Source organism: Falco biarmicus, chromosome 5 (assembly GCF_023638135.1).
Source record: "Falco biarmicus isolate bFalBia1 chromosome 5, bFalBia1.pri, whole genome shotgun sequence".
Classification (NCBI taxonomy): domain Eukaryota; kingdom Metazoa; phylum Chordata; class Aves; order Falconiformes; family Falconidae; genus Falco; species Falco biarmicus.
Window position 1 is genome coordinate 9,478,327 of NC_079292.1, and position 17,664 is coordinate 9,495,990.

The following is a 17,664-nucleotide window of genomic DNA, read 5'->3' on the forward strand; positions in this document are numbered from 1 at the left end:
TATTAATGTGCATCCATCTACCTTAGATAGCAAAAGGTGATAACCACGGAAATACTCAGTGTAAAACCCAGAGTGCTAAATGTGACTCAGTCAAGTTTTATCGCAGTTTTGGAGGGTTTCAAGTTTCTTTAGATTTTACTCACTTATGCAGGGTGAAGCAGTAATCTCAGTACTGAGTACCAGTGGTACCACAGTAAGATGCTGTTCTTAATCTGTTGAGAAAATCTCCATGGTGTCTTTTCTTGTGACTTTGATGAGCAATTACTTAAAAAGTTCGTATTGCTCATACCTTTTGGAGCTGTTTGAGTCTCAAATGGTTAGTTCTGATGCAAAATCATGAAGAAATATCATCACACATTTCCACAGGAGCAAAATTTTTTTTCTCACATAGAGATCCTTTTTATCCTAACCCATCTTTGAGTTTGGAGTGCAAATTGGCAGGTTGGAATTGATGTACACACACATACTCTCACAGAACATCTGTGTAATTTACATTAAATTCTGGGCTATCTTGTGTGTATTGAAAATATGCGTAACAATAAATTCCCTAACACAGAAACTGGCTTTTAATGAATATTGAAAATTAATTAGATTATTTTTTAAATATGAAAGCAGAAGTTTCACTGGAAAATATCTTGTAAAAATTACCCCAAATATTTGTGTCTGTAGTATGGAGGCAGGAGGAGACCGAACGGATTAACAGAACTCTTACTGGAGCTGAAAGAAAAGCAGCTCTTTGTGGACTTCTGGAACAAGAGGCACAGATGATTGCTTCCGTTGGGAGACACAAACTAAATGCAGATAAGGAGAATCAACAAAAAGCAATACTACAGTTCCTGGATAAGGTCAGTGATATAATTTTAGGCTGAACATATAGAATAACAAAGTACAGGAACAGAAAAGACATTTGCCAACTACCTGCCAAAAGTAACCTTTGTAGTTTTAACAGTTAATCATGTGAATGCTAATGTTACAAATATCCAAATTATCTAGTTGTTCATGTTAAAACACCTCGGTAAATTTCTTTTTCCAAGCTAAAAATATCTTAGCTCTGTGACCGATTTAAGGACTAACAGTGCATCATTAAGACTGTTAACTACCTGTGTCTATGGTGAAACTCACGTGTGTATATATAATATAAAATAATAGCACTGAGTGAATAAATTTTGTATTATGTAATGATTCTTTGTAAAGAAGATTCTGATGGCACTGTGAACAGCATTAAAGGCTCAGATTCTAACAATTCAGAATGGTTAATTTGAGGTTATAAAGCATCATGATATTGCATACCATTCTATATTTTATATTGTGTGCATTACAGTGGTGTAGGCAGTCATGCGTGAAATGATGCTCTTTTCGCATCTGTTTTTGAAACTTTAAAAATCTGCCTATTAGCTTCTCTTTCAAAAATAGTTTCATTAATCAAAACTAATGACTAAGTGATCTTCCCTCTGGTATGGTCTGTTCATTGTTTTTCTATAGTGAAAAGTTTACTGTTGTATTTAAACTTAAATGCAAACATTTAAGCATGTATTTGTAAAATTAAACTTTAACCCTGCAGAATGGATTAATTGTTTCATTTTTTTCCACCTTCCTTAGTTCCTCAGAAATGTTATCCTTCAGGAACTAGATTTGTCACTTATTTCCCCATCGAGCACAGGCCTCTCGTCATCATGTGTCTGTCTTTAAAGAAAGCATTTATTTTGCTTTCACGTTCAGGATAGAAACCCAGAAGAGATTTGACTAAATCTTGTATTGAACTCAGTTGTTGATTCACTAGTTTCAGTTGCATTAGACTTTTCACTTGAGATTTTATTCTTGTATAGTCTTGGGGATGAAATTTAATGCAAGTGTTCTTCGGGCTTTCGTCTATAAAACAAAGATGAGAATTCATTCATATACAAAGGTCATTTAGAATGACATTAGATTAAATGTCACCTTAATGTAAAATTTTTAAAAAAGCCTTTTTAGGTAGACATCAGTCCATCCATTCAGAAAAAAAAAAAAAAAAAAAAAAGTAGTTTATTTTCTGGCTGGTTTTTGTAGTATGTGACAAAATTATGAAAATAAATACTGCAACAGAAATAAGGCTTTTTTTCCTATCTAATTGTTTGGGGTTTTTTTATTTTATTTTGACTATTTCATGCTCAAAAGTAAAAATGGCAGTTCTGTCCAAAAGAAACTTTTTTTCATTCTTTTTTATTATTGAGGTACAGGAACTGGACCATAAAAAGTGATTTCATAAAATCTATCACCTTTCTGGATTATGAACAAATTACTTATCTGAAATGTTGGTGGAATTGTTACCAAGTTTATTGCTGTGATATGATTGTGGTCTCTGTTGCTGCTTTCAAGAGTGCAAAAAAGGCCAAAACTAAATATAAATAGGAATGGTATCAAAACCTTGAATCATTTCTATGTTAAACATTTGCTTCTACTATTTACAATCTTTTCTGTTATCTTCTCAGAAAAAGAAGCCTGGAGCAGTCAAAGCAAATATATTTCTCTTTTAACTGAGTCTCTCTTTTCCCTTTAAGGACTGCTTTCCAATGTGCTACCCTATATCGATTATTTCCTGTATATATTGTCACAAGTTGTACAGTTTTCTTACATCTAGGAATCAGAAGCAAAATGTTCTTCAGTACCAGAATTCTTAGTGACAATTGATGTTTGGAGATTCAGGAGACACAAGAGACGAGATATTTTCTCTTTTCAAACAGTGGATGTGTTTCTGAAGCATTTACTACTAATTTATTTATTCAGATTTTAAATCTTTAAATTATTTTTTCATTAAAGAGACTGGTTTCTTTTTAATATGGAAATCTAGTGAGTTTCTGAACTACAGCAACTTTTTATTTTCATGGGTTTTTATCATGTCAGCTATAGGGTTTTGAGTGTTCTAAAATTTTGCCGTAGATAACAGCCTAACTCAGAGGTAAAGAAAGTAACAATTTCTGCATTTCTTAAAAAATAAAAGAAATAAAAATACTTTTGGAAATCTCAAAATTAAATTGATGGGTGTTATGACTGTAACAGTGCAATTTAAACACTGTGTTAGTATGAGATTTATTGTTGGAATGCTAGATTATACATTATTCAGTTACTTCTTAAACTTTGAGCTGATGGTGTTAATCTGGAAATTTGCCAGTTAATATTCAGATAACACCTTTCATATCTGATGACTGCAAGCATTTCACTTTGCTGTAATAGCCAATGAGATATGAAACTTGTTTCTCCATGGAAACCTTTGTTCCTTTCTTTGCTACTTTAAGCATGTACTTTGTCATGCATGTGCACTTTTACAATGGTTGCTACTGGTTGTATGTGCACTACATTCTAGGGGATTCTTTTTTATGCTGAGCTAATTCTTCTTCAGCATTTGTATTTTGAAGAGGAAGTACCTGATTAAGCTTTTATACAGCAATCATATATTCTTAAAGTAACTTATGTAATTTTTAACTATCGCTCAGTTCATACCTTTTATGCTTTGTGCTATTTCTGCATACATCTTATTGATTATTTTTTTTTTTTACTTACCTTTTTCTCTCTGTATCTGTGGTGGTATGTTTCTCTCCTCAGGCGCTTTTTTCTGTTTTCATGCATTGGCAAGCAGAGTGCAGTTAAAGTAGTCTTGTTCTCTGAAGTAATAGAGATAACAGGTTTATTCAAAATTCTGCAGCACTGCCAGCAGTCTAAAAGACAAGAAAAAGCTGGCAAAAAATCTGAAAGTTTTAGTTTTCTTGCAGCAAACTTGAATACATGAAAACAGTCCTGAAATCAGAGAGCTTGTAACTCTTTCTGAAATATTGGAAATCTTCATATTGATGAGACCTCTGTACTGTATTTCTTTTTTTCCCCAGTAAAAAGCTGCGTTATTTTTTTTCTCTTAAATTATCATATTTTATATAATAACCAGTTATGATGAGATAGTAAGAAGTTACAGAAGTTTTGATAATTTAGACATTATCATGATATAGTTGGTCTGTGTTAAGGGTCATTTGCAGCTAATATATGCTAGCTCATATATGGGTTGTTGCAATTTTATCAGAAGAACCTAGTTTTAATAACCATTTCCAAGGTTAAACTCTGCCCATTAACTCTCCCTAGCATAAGCAAATGACCTTTCTGTCTTCTTATATTTGGCTGAAGAGGATCAAATGTAGGTACTGAATTAAATACTTTGTGGAAACCAGTGATTTTTGCCAGTCTGCCATACAAAGGAATTACAGCATGATAGTTTCTAAGTTGGTGGGGGGGTTTTGTGTGGGGTTTTTTTTTTACTTTTTTTTTCTTTTCTTTTTCTTTTTTTTGTTTTTTTCCCCCCCAGGGTAAGGAGAATGGGGGTGTTAGTTTGCTTGGGTTGTTTTGTTTTGTTTTGTTGGGTTGGGTTTTTTTAGAATTTCTAGTACTGTACAAAGAGTAAAACGAAGTCATGAAGCTACAGTAGAATGCTCTCTTTTTAGGACAGAGAAAATTGCCTCTTTCTAGTTTTGCAGAAGTTCAAAGATTTCACTAAGGAATTAAGAGTTTTATTTTTTACTGATGTCTGGTTTTGCTGTTGCATTTCTTAACCAGTTTTAGCTCTAAATTGTGACTTCTGATTAACAATATCTCCTTTAATTAGAGTTCTACCCCCACTGATAATATAAGTAAATGTCAGTTATTCAGTGTTAAATCCTTTTTTCAATTATTTTGTCTTTCTTTTGCTTACCTAACTTTATAATTTATTTATTTTAAAATTGAGGAAATCTCTATTTTGATTGTGGCGGTGACTAATCATATCTGTTCTATCTAATACTCTTGGTATTTTTATGACTTATCACCATGGCAAACCTGTATATTTGGTCAAAATAATGATTATGTCAATGCTGGGGTTATATCCAGAAAACTACTACATGTGTGAATGCTACATGAAACGTTGCAGAAGTTAACTCGCACTGAGACTGCAAAGTGAAGCTCACAAGTGTTTATGAACACTCAGGTTCCAAATACAGTGAAAGAGAATAATTAATTCTCAGAATGATGTTCCAAACAGCTGTCCAAATTAAGGAAAGGGAGTGGAATTAGGTAATGATGGGGTTTTGAATGCCACATTTCTATTGGATTTGGATACCTCCCTCCCTATGTGACAGTGTAGTCTGCAACCAAACCCCATCCTCACGAAAGAGGAGAACGGCTGGACTTTTCAAACCAAATGGGACAGCCGCCAGCGTGTAACTTCTCACTGTTTATAGAAGTTAAAGATGCTCAGAGAGACAATTGAAGTAGTAGGCATATGGTATGTGGTTAAGTTAGCAAAGCAGCAGCTAGGTAAAATACCCAATAAGCCGGAAACTCATACTTTGCCTTAGTCAGCTTTAACAAAGCCTATGCCTCCTGTCCATCTGTATAGCTAGCATAAATAGAGCGATTCCCTGGAGACATTTTGTACTGCAGTAGAATCTGAGGGCTTAAATTTGCAATCTTTACAGTCAACAGTCCCATTGATTTTTACTGATAGTTTCGAGGGATTTATGACTGTAAGATGAAATACAGAGCAAATGTGTTCTAACACTACTGTCAGTAAATTTGCTTTAAAGGAGTAGAGGATGTCGCTGTAGGAGAATATTATTTACTTTCAATATACTGTAAGTCAAGATTTTCATGACCTGCAACTTTAAACAAAACGTGCAATTGAATACTTGCTGTGGCGGAAGAGGTACTGCCTAAATACTGACAATACAATCAGCCCTTTGTATTAGTCAAGCGTAATGTTAAGTCCCTATTTGCTCTGGTGAAACTTGGATGTAACATAATGCTCTTGTTCAGCTGGTGATCAGGTTATAATAGCTGAGTTATACAATTTTTTTTTCTGAAGTGTGCACAACCTAAGAGATGGAAAGCATATGATGGAAAAACCACTGAAATGGATACACAGGACACACTCCGTGCCAGAGAACTATTGGAAATCTACTGCAGCATTAGGATGAATGACATCCCAAAAGATGAGAGAGTAGATGTGCTGTTAACACTCAGATGTACAGTGAAGGTACGTTTTATTTTTGTATTTATGTTTAGCTTGAAGCTGTACTTCCCAAAGATACAGTCACTTAATTATGTTGACACATAAGCAATGATTCTCTTGGCAGACAGGTGCCAGGATGATCAGCTGGCAGCAAGAGAAAACCTAGTGTACCACCTGGTATGAGAGTGTAATTTACATTCTCAATATACTCTTAAATTCTTATTTCACTTTGTGATGTGCATATTTTTCAAGTTGTGTTAGGATTTTAACCCCACGGTTTCAGATATATATATATATATTTGTATATTAGTACATAATACACGTTTAATACAAAGTTTAGCTTAATGTTTATAACAACTTGATGAAAACCATGGCAGAGATGTAAGTGACTATTACTAGTTTTTCCTCAGTTCTTTGACATGTCTGTTTAGAACCTTATTTCTCTGTCTGTTTGGGTTATGAGTTTTATGAGTGGCAAATACTGTGGGGTTTTTTTTATCTTTGCCTCTCGCTCCCCACCCCCTCTGCTGCTGCCAGTGTTCCCAGTGAATTAGGAGCTGGTTATATTTCCTTTAGTCTTTCATATTGGTTTTATTTATTTACTGACATACAAAAAGAATAATGTGAGTTTCAAGGTGCTTTCAAGATGATGTTGTTGTCAAACCAGAACAGAATGCTGCTTCCTGGTCTTATGAAAATGAACATCTTGCTGTTGGGTCGTACCAGAATGTGATCTAAAGCCAGTATAGCATCGGGAGCACTGCTGGTTTATGATCTCCTGCCTGGCTTAATACAAGTTAATATTGGTGTAGTGAACAAAACCTAGGATTTCTGTAAATTAACACTCTATTTTAGGTGAGAAAACATTGAACTCGTTCACTTCTTATCTGTCTCTGGAGAATCTCGTGCTAAGCTTTTGAAATATCGAAATGACTAATTTCCAAGCAATCTCAAGTCCCCCATGCCTTTTGTGTGGTGAGATTTTTTGTTTGTTGTGTTTTGTTTTGTTGGGGTTTTTTAACCCTTTACTGTGTAAATACATTAAACCTCCTATCACATACCCAAAGGAAGCTTCTTAGGGAGATATTTCTTGGGCCTTTTGGAGACTGAAAATTTTGCTTAAGCCTGCGCTTAGCATTTTTTAATGCCTCCAGGATTACATTTCCTCACAGCTTTGGTATATATAAAGGCCCCTCAAAGCAGAATCTGTAAGCATTCTCGGTTTTGTAGTTCTTTACATTAGTTTTCTTAGAGATTGTTTTCCTAAGACACTAAGGGATTCTTCTATGAACATGAGCTCATGTGAACATACAGAGGTATGAATGATGATTGGCATAGTATCCACAGTTCACTTTCATATCTGCATTAGAATTATTTTGTTTGTTTGCTTCCTTATTGTTGAGTTTGTTTGCCTTTGTGTTTTCTTTCAGGAACATGAATGTAAATTAACACAGGAAATAGTGGAATTAATTGACAGGGAAGTTGATCTTATGCTGCGAGAGGTGAAAGAATGCAACTTAGAAGGACTGAGGAAAAGAATTTGTACATTATTTCTTCAGTATATTAAAACTCCAAAGTTTAACCCTGAAGTTGCTAGGGTACTTAAGGTATTATTCCTATTTTGCAGGCTGATGTAGTGGCCATCAAACTAAGGATGGCGGAGAAAAGGAATGGAAAACAATGAAAGCTTTTTTATTTTACGTTTTGCTGTGGAATTGCTGGAGGATTTCCATATGAAAAATTAAATGCAGAAGAAGTAGTTTCTGTTTTCTCAGTGTTGTCATCTTTCCAGAATGGCTAACCATCTGCATGCGTAAAAGCACCTGCAAGAGCACTGGAGCATGGTGTCTTGGATCTTCATATAGCTTAAAAATTAATTTTCTGATTTATAGAACTGTTTTTAACAAGTACAGTAAGAAAATACAATGACTTTTGGTCTTTTGTTTTTAGAAAAACAATGCTTATTGGGTATTTAAAAATAAATATTACTAGCTTTTACATATTGGAATATTTGCATGAATATATGTAAAAGGTATTCTCACAGACTTTGGGTGACACACAAGTAATACAAAGATACTTTGTGGTAGATTAACTTTTTTTAAAAAAAATCTTTTAGGTTCCACCTGATCCCTTAAAGCTTTATAAAAATGTTACATTCTGTCGTCGTTGTGAAAATTACTTGCCAACTACTGAGTTTCCTGTTCCTGCTAATTCCCACACCACTGGCAGATGTCGCTTATGTTGCAAGCTTGATAATGAGACACGGCGACGAGAAGCGGTTTTGAAGTACAAAGTTATACTAGAAAATCTCAGGAAGTCTGAAGCTGATTATCAGGATGATGCTAAAATTGTTTTCTTAGTTCAGGTACTGTCTGAAAGAGCATTTCTAATAATGGAAAACAATGCCTTTGACTATAGTTTTTCCTTGAATTTGTCTATGTTGATGACAGGTTGAGAAATAGGCTAAAAGCTACAAATACTTCTTCCTGTGATATGGGACATTCAATACCATAAAGAAGCAGCACTGAAGCCTTGAAGTATAGCTGTACTCAGAAGTGGTTACAAGCTGTACATTAAAAGAAGGTAGAAGTCTAGCTGACAGATCAAAGAATCAGATGATACAAATTTTCCTTCTGGTTCTGCTATGGCAGTCCTGTTGCTTAAAGATACTAGAATCATCTGTAAAGAAACAATAATGGTTTTGTAACTATAATATGGTTCAAGACATAAAGCATTTTGAGTCCCATTATTTGGACTGTTTTAGCAGTACAACTAAACTGTTTTGTGTTCTCAGAAGGGAAAAAAATTAAAGCAACTGAGGTTTTGACATTCCTGTTCTATGTCAGTAGAATATCTGTATAGTTGGAAGTTTGATGTTTTGCATTTCTTAGGAGAGGGATTCATTACATATTTTAATTTTCTAAATTTTTTACCATCATCAATGATCAGCTGTAATCTTCCACAATATTACTAAGTAGCTAATGTTTCTTAATATTCATCACTGGAAAACTTAGTTAAAACAACTTCTTGCCTCTGTGTTCAGCAAATTCTCTCTTTTGGTTGTTATTGCTTATTTTGTCAACAAAAGAATTTGACATCCAGTATCCACTGGGAAAGTTTTAAATATGAGGTAATTGCAAAGTGTTATTCATTGAAAATATTGAACAGCAGAAATTTATTTGAACTTTCTGAGATTTAGTAACAAAAATCTCTAAAGCATCAACACTCATAGAATAGTTTTTAAACCATTTTTAGCCACTCTGTGTTTTAGCACTTTGCCAATGGGACCTGCTAAAAGGAAGACTGGAATTTGTTAATTACCATGCTTGCGTTAAGACATACTATCAAAGAACCTAGATTTTGTAGATGATGTTCATCCATACTGGTTTTCACTTAAGCTGAAAAGTTTTTTGTCTGTGTCTAACTTTGTTTATCTTAATATGGACCTCAGTCCCATTACATAATTTGTGATAGCTGGTGGCCTTTGGTGCACTGAAACATGACTGCTTCTTAGCTGATTACATCAAAAGCCCTCATCTGCAGTTCTGTTTGTGGTTGTACCACTGCAACATCTCTAGACACTGTGTCATTTTCATCCAAATTAACTTCTTTTCTTTAGAGTTGTAAATATCTAAACAACAGAGATTTATATTTTAAATGACTAACTTCCTTGGCTTTTTTCCTAACACTTCCTTAACTTACTAATTTTTTTCTGAGCAACTTGCTTTTTTCCCCTTCCCCTCGCAACAACTGTCTGTCCCTTTCTGTGCTTTATATCCAGAATACAGCTCTGAGGCATCTAGAAATAACCTGGGCACAACTAAGTCTTTTGCAGCAGCTGTGACAGCTTCATTGATTGCCCAGTGCAGTTCCATTACTGGCTCTGTTTGTACTGTCTGTGGATAGATGCAAGACTTTTGTGATAAGATTAAAAGGTTGTTCTTTAGATCTCTTGCATACCGATTCTAACTGTGTTTGGGTTGACCACCTATGTGAGTGCTGCTAAGGTTTAAAAGGCAAAAAGCAGTTGCTGAGAGTTATGGTAGCTCCAGTAAGTTCCTCTTATTGCAGCTAAAAACCTTTTTCATCTAAAAATGAACTAGTTCAGCAAATATGTTGAGTCCTGAGGCTGCCTTTCATTCTTTCAGGGGGGTTTAACTGTGCCATGCTCCTTAGAATCGATGGTACATGCTATGGCTTTGATTTTTCTTGATGAACAACATCCTAATGCAATGCTGTTTTCATTTTAAGTTACAAATGCACTTAACTCCTCTGTTGGTTTGCCGCCTGCCCTTGTTTCTCAGTCTCACCTGCTGAGCATCTAATGATACTTGCTCCTAGCCTGCCAGATGACAATACTTGAAGGCTGTTTCTGTTCCTTGTGAACACAGAGCAAATGGGGGGGTGGGAGGGAGCATAATTTAAAATTAATTAACTGTACAATTTCACAGCAAAGTGCATGCCTACCTTTGGAAAGTCTGGGAGAAGTTTCTTAAATCACAGTCTTCCCCATGACCTGAGAAGTATAACCTGGAACAAGCTTTTGCCTACTTTTCAGGCAAAAAAATTATAATTGTTATCCAGGAAAAAGGAAGAGTCAGCTTATGGATCTCTTTTACATAAACTCTTATATGCCTTAGTATGGATTTTTGCAAGTTTTGGTAACTTCTGAGATGTGTAGCTTAGCACAAAAATAGTAGTACTTGCTAAGATGTCTGCTTGCAAATTTCTGGCTTATTAGAAGATACAGTAGTTATTTGAAATTTCTAAAATTTGAAAGTCCACATGTCAACAGCACAGTGAGGCAAAGAAAGCAAAGCAGGCAGTGATTTGGGGTCTCTCACAGGCAGGAGTTTTTCTTGTCCTAATTTCCCACGTTTTCCAGACCAGATTATTCTGATTATATGTAAACTGTAAGCAGTTTAGTAGTGTAAACAACTCATTTATTGAATAACATTAATTCTGAATCCAAGAATGAAATGGGAAAGTCATCTCAGTAATGATAGAGATGGATTTTTGTTATTAACAAAAAATGTCTGAACAGGCTTAGGCGTACTATATGAGGAAAAGCATTAAATTTAAGAAGCTTTGTTAGAGCAGTTAAGCAATCAGGCTGTCAATGGAAGATGCAAATTGCCATTGGCAGAGACAATCAAAGTAAGGATGTAATATTTTAGAGATGATACAAGAAAAATGCGGTTAATTGCCACACCACACAAAAAGAGAATGTGTATGTCTAGACGTTCTTTAACCAAGTGATGCGTTGACATGCATAGAAAAAATATTTACTCAAAGCTTTATTTGGATTCTTATATGGCTACAGTGCTTTTGTTGTAGAATTAAACATGTTTCTTCCTTCTTAACCCCATTTTCCATCTCAGCATCAAGATCTGAAGTACATGATTGAGAACATATGGGGTTATCAGTCAGCTCTCAGTGCCCGCAGTGACCTCTGTGACTTGGTTATGATCAGATGGGATAAGCAGCATGAGTGGTCTCCATGGAACACGATTCTTCTCACTAAAGATGAGGCAGATGCACATCTTAAGCTGTGTAACCTTCAGAAGGTAAAATTTGGTGGGCATAATTTATTACAATGTTTATGTTATGTTTTAATAGAATCCTGTGACTAATGATGCTTGGTGAAATTTGGTCCTTACATTCATCCATGTTGAATTGGCCTATTGTGACTATTTAAATGATTGCATCTTTACTACTAAATAAAACGGGCACTAGTCCAGAGGGCAGCTGGCATCCATGTACCTGAACTCTGTCCTGCCCTGATTCTCCCTCCTGAAATGCAAGAAGCTAAGTGGCCTCATCTATGCTGCCTGCTGAGGACAGTGCCATGCCTGTCCTCTTTCCTCTGCTGAGATCAGACAAGAGCTGACCTGGATGGAAAACCTACTGAAGACTAGCGATGAATACCATGACAATTGTACTTTTGCACATTCTGACCTCATTTGTTTCCGACCCTATACATTTCTCAGGAAACAACAGAATGGCTTTACCTAGAACTTCACCATTTGTCATCATCAAATTCATCTCAGTTTACTTTCTTACACAGATGTCATCTAAGTACCCCTGACAATGTAATCTTATAGTTTGTAATTAAGCAATAACAACATAATTGCTGTTCTGAGTTACAAAACTTAAGAATTTGTCGAGGTCGTCATTGAAACTGTGTATTCTTACACCACTCTCCCCAAATCCTGTATCTAAACATGGCAGTCTGATAAATATTTCACTTCACTAGACATCATATAGTAAAATAGTTTTCTAAGGCATGGAAGAATCCTGTGAGCTTTGTTTGTCCTGCAGTTAGTAATGGATTATTAAGCTTTTCACCTCTAGGTTATTGATTTATGCAAGTAGTGATCTGAGGTCGTTGTATAGTGTCCTTTTGTTCAGTGTATTAATTAAATTTCTAACACAGTATGTGTGCATCACAAATGCAACTTCAGCTGTTGCACATTGCCCTTGTTTTTGGAAGTCTTAAGAGTAGGTGATAACTAAATTGACAGAGCAAATGAGTAGCTGTCTTGGTGAAAGGTTTGCTTTGGGAACGAAGTATATCAGTCACGAAATTCTAAAAGTAAAGAGAATTCTGCCATCCGTTAGATTTTTTTGTGTGTGCGCGCCCAACTTGTGTCTTCAAGCAGACACATGTTTATATGAGCATTAGCTTTAAAAGGTAAAATCAGTTTCAAGCTGGAAATTCCTTTATTGACTTCTCTGTCTCACTTTCAGTCAACAAGATTGTTCAAGTAGCCTGAATCTAGCAATGCTTCTCTGCATCCAAAAATGCTGCTAGCATTATGGCAGGCAAAGATTCTGATTATGCACTTCTCTGGTTTGACTTCGTAAGTCTAGATGTCATAGTTGAAGAGATGCCATTAACTTGATTAAGTCCAGAGCTTCAGTGGAGGTCGGAGTTAGGCCATATTAGCACCAAGTAAGGTATGCAAGCCTACCTAAAGATCATAGAATATGTTCATTTAGCTCTTGCTACAAAAATAAAAGTGGATCAGCTATAGCGAGGAGTCACCTTTCTTCACTGGTAATGGCCAAAGCTTTGTTTTGAAAAACAAAGAGTGTGAAATAAGGAAAATGAGGCAAAGTTAGAATCTCGTAAGTTGGATTATTGTTTCTCATTCACTGAAACAACAACAAAAAAAAGCCCATCAAGCGCTTTCTTTAAGCAGTTATTCATAATGATGACTATAGCAATAGCAAAGGGTTTTTTCAGCTAAATATTCTGGTTACTTATTATCTGAACTGTTACAAATCACTAGAAATTTAGGAAAATGTCACCACTGAATGCAAAACCTGACTGAAATGCTGCAAAATGCTTGCTGCCGTGATTATTTGTAAATAGTCACCGATTCTTATGAAGAAAATTTCCTGTAGTCATCACCTTGCAAATGTTGACATTTAAGCATTGGCTTTTTTGATTTTCAAAGGTAAGTGCAAATGTTATTACCTGGAAAGAAATAAGTTTTATCTTGAATGTATAAAAAAATGCCAGAAGTTTTTCTGTTTTTAAAAAGTGACTAATATTTCACCATAAATGTTTAGGAATTTTCACTATTGAGCCATAAGGTAGCAGTATAGAACTACAAAGTATTTCATTATGTATCATATGCAAATAAATTATCTGGCTTAGTTTTTTTAAATGGTCACTATTTATACTGTGTAAAATATGAAGCAACATGTAAATTGCTAGATATTTTAATTGTCTTTAATGGGATTTGGATTTTTTTTTTCTTTTCAGGCTTATGAAGCAGCATTTATTCACAGAATAAAACATAAGCATATCCAGGCAAAAAACTACTTTGCTCAGATTCCAGCGATGGCATCATTTTTGTATAGAAGTGACAAACTGGCTAATGCAAATGATTTTTTTATGACTACATCTATTCCTACTGGTACAAAACCATAATTCTTAGGTGAGGTTAACTGAAGTTAGAGAAGTTAATTGAATTATTGATTAATACAATACAATTTCCTGGTCTTAAAGAAATGTACTTTTACATCAATACCTTAATTGTATTACAGAGATCAAAATAAACTTCTGAGGATAAAAAAATTTGATCTTGACCAGTCAATGTAAATGCATTTCATGCTTTGTAACCTCATTATTTAAAAAGTAGATTGTTAATGAACTTTGTAAATTCTATATTTTTTAAAGCAATGACTAATTTTTTGTGTATGCCTGTGTTGCATGTAAGATTCTATCTGTAGTGTAATATTTCTGTTGGGGGAATTTAGCTAATTCTTTGTGACCTTTTAACCAGAAAAATAATACTATAAACATTGTATTAAATTTATTTTTCTCGTCTTAGCATATAAGGCTGAAAACCTCTTGAACCATAATTTGCAATGGAACAACAGAATTTATACGCCCTTCCAAATATAGCTGATTTGCCTTGCAAACATTTGTGCAAAATACCTTAACTTTTTATCGTTCATCTTGATGGTCATAAGGGAATGGCCACCATCTAATTATTGTATCCAAGATCTTGAGATTACTGTGAATGAAGCTTATAATTTGAGATACACTATCCAGGCTGTTTGGAGCATGTTCATTTTTCGAGGTGCTTTAAAGTAGGGGTCAATTCTCTCTGTGAACTTTAGTTATGTTTATGTTTTATTATAGTTACAGAGAAAGACATGATATGGTGTACATTCAATGATGTCCTACAGAACATTGCAAAGTTCTGCTTGATAACGCTATTCTAGATGGGATTTTGACCCAGGACAAAGCCTTTTTCTCTGACAAAACTGTCTAGGAAAAAGCAGTAGCATTTACAAACAGAAATAAGCACATATTTTGCAGCAAAGACCTGAAAACTGGATTGATTCCCTCAACAGAACACAAACTACAGGACCAGTACTTGACTGAGCAGTACATTCTAACATCAGTGGAGTCTTTCCACTGATTTTACCACTAAATTCAGATTCTGTATTTTAATTCAGTACTGAACTAATTGTAGAACTGCAGCACAAGCGTTCTGGTTGACTGTTGTGCTTTCCAGGATCTGAGCCTTAAGATAGGAATGGCTACTAAGATTGGTCTTCTTCCAGAGTGGTGAAAGGATTTTTGAAGAAAATTATTGTTCTTGGCCACCTGGGCACCCTGCTGGCTCATGTTCGGCCGGCTGTCAACCAGCACCCCCAGGTCCTTTTCCTCCAGGCACTTTCCAGCCACTCTGCCCCAAGCCTGTAGCGCTGCGTGGGGTTGGTGTGACCCAAGTGCAGGACCCGGCACTGAGCCTTGTTGAACCTCATACAATTGGCCTCAATCCATCAGTCCAGCCTGTCCAGATCTCTCTGCAGAGCTTTCCTGCCCTCCAGCAGATTGATACTTGTGTCCCGCTCCCCAACTTGGTGTCATCCATAAATTCACTGAGTGTGCATTCGATCCCCTTGTCCAGACCATGGATAAAGATACCGAACAGAACTGGCCCCAGTATTTCCACAGCCTCTTCCACTATTCAGGTTGTCTTGTCATAGGGAGGAACGTGCAGAATGACAGAATAATACTGGTTTGAAGGGATGTCAGAAATCCACCTCCTACTCAAAGCACAGTCAGCCATAAGGTCAGACTGAATTGCCCAAGGCCTTAACCATTCAGGTCTTGAAAACCTTCAAGGATGGAGAATGCATAACCTCTAGCAGCCAGATGTTCACATTTTTTTCTGAAGCTTTCTTTTCCCCAGGCTACACAAGCCCAGTTCCCTCAGCCTCTCTTCACGAGTCAGGTGCCTCTGCTCCCTGAGCTTCTTGGTGGACCTCCATTGAACTTGCTTCAGTTTATCAACGCCTTCCTTGGTCTGAGGGGCCCAAAACTTGACACAGTATTACAGATTTATGCTTGCAGAGTTCTAGAATCTATATTCCATTCAGTATTCTCAATCAAACTAGTGTTTTGGTCTGCTAGAGAAATGCTCACACACACAAATTTTTTGGTTGATACAGAAGTCTGTAAGGTAGTCCCTGATAATGGCAGTGCCGTTTAATCATGCTGTGAAAGCTCTTGTCTAAATAGTTAAAAATTTGTGTTGCAATTATGATGAATTGGATACTTGACTAATATTTGGGACGTGGCTGTACACAAAAGAAAATACAAGCTGTATAAAGTGAAAATTAATGTCTTCCTTCAAGTTAGTGTCCAAAAATGGCTGTTAAAAATATAGAAATTGAATGTTTCGGAGGACATGATGCAATGAAAAAGAGTTGTTGAAAAATGGAAAAAATATTTTCAATATTTTGCATATATAATTGAATCCTTTTGTTAGGGCAAAGCCAACATAATTCAGAAATAGGATAAGATTTTTTTTTTAAATCTAGCATAATTGAAATCAGTTTAAAATTCTTCATGTTACTTTTCTGTAATTGCTACATCATAAATGTTTTGTTGATATTACTGAATATAAAATCAATTAGGTTTTACTCGGTTTTGGGCATAGAGTTTATAGTTGTATTATGTTTTGAAAAAGTATGAATTTAAAACTTTTCTCTAATAGTTACTGTGTTGCTTCACCTGTTTGTGTAGCTTACAAATGATATTAAAAAAGGTACTGGACAAGTATGAAGAATGAAAACATTCTCTGTATCAGACAGTGGTGAATACTGGAAAAGCTGACTGAAAAGATCAGTCATTAAAGGTACTGTATTTCTAGGAGAAGTCACTGCATTTTATCAGGAGAAGAAAACTTCAGATAACGGGTCAGATCTGCCAGTTTCTATTAGAACTGAGTAAATTCTTTAAAAGCACAGCTCATCATCTTTGCTTGAATTCCAGGGAGTTACTCAGAAGATGGTTTTGGAATCTGTTGGTAAAAAAGCCTCTGACTTGGAGCCTAAATCTTTCCAGGATAAGGAGAGCAAATGGTTGCAAAGTGTCAGTGCCTCTTCAAAGAATAGACTGTAAGGTGAAATTCTAACCTTGCCTCTTCGTTTCTGAAAGTGGCTAAAAGAACAGGCTTATAGAGTCTCTTCAATTGTAGCTTAGAGGTTGAGACCCATGAGGAGCCCACACACCTAAAACACTGGTGATAAACGCTGGGTTTGCCTCAGTTCTTTCCCAGATGTAGATACTTACTACCCAGGAAAAGGGAATTGGTCTGTATGGCTTGTATTTCTCCTTCTGCACTAGCACAGACACATGGCCAGTTAACACCTGCAGCTTACCTCACAGGACTCTTTTTTTTTTTTTTTTTTTTTTTTTTTTTTTTTTTTTTTTGAGCAGGACCCTTCAAACATGAAGCAAAATTTGCCTTCTACCCACCTTCAATACCACTGGTAATCTATTTCCAGAAGGAAGAGTTCTGGCTTTCTTCCCACATCCACAAGCGGTTAATATGTTAATTTTGCAAAGAAGCACACACATGTTGCCTCCCCACTCCCAAGAGGAAAGCCCATGCTTTTTCCAGGATGTGAATTTCTCTATTTCTGTCTCAAAAGAAGAAGAATTCAGAGTAATTTCTCCCTCCACCTCCTTGCCCCAAAAAGTTGTCGCAATGAACAAAGCGTTAATTCCCTTCTTAGGTAATAAAATGTTTGTTAAAAGTGATAATAAATTATTATAAATTACATATGTGAGGTAGAAAAGTAGTTATTGACCAGTATTGGGCACATGGAAAATACTTTTTGGA

General features: G+C 35.6%; 1 protein-coding gene across 4 annotated transcripts in view; it reads left to right on the forward strand.

The window, feature by feature from the left end:
- The window catches only part of IQUB (IQ motif and ubiquitin domain containing), a 28,884-nt gene extending 11,654 nt beyond the window's left edge, over window positions 1–17,230 (forward strand). For 3 of the 4 annotated variants that reach the window (XM_056340576.1, XM_056340575.1, XM_056340577.1), the window contains 6 exons: window positions 670–845; window positions 5,858–6,028; window positions 7,435–7,611; window positions 8,121–8,369; window positions 11,386–11,571; window positions 13,779–17,207. In XM_056340576.1, the coding sequence (XP_056196551.1) occupies window positions 670–845; window positions 5,858–6,028; window positions 7,435–7,611; window positions 8,121–8,369; window positions 11,386–11,571; window positions 13,779–13,946 (1,127 nt within the window). In that variant the 3' untranslated portion in view covers window positions 13,947–17,207. Of the gene's footprint in view, window positions 1–669; window positions 846–5,857; window positions 6,029–7,434; window positions 7,612–8,120; window positions 8,370–11,385; window positions 11,572–13,778 lie in introns of all 4 variants that reach the window. The other variant, XM_056340579.1, reaches the window with a different exon arrangement.
- Window positions 17,231–17,664: the final 434 nt, after the last annotated feature.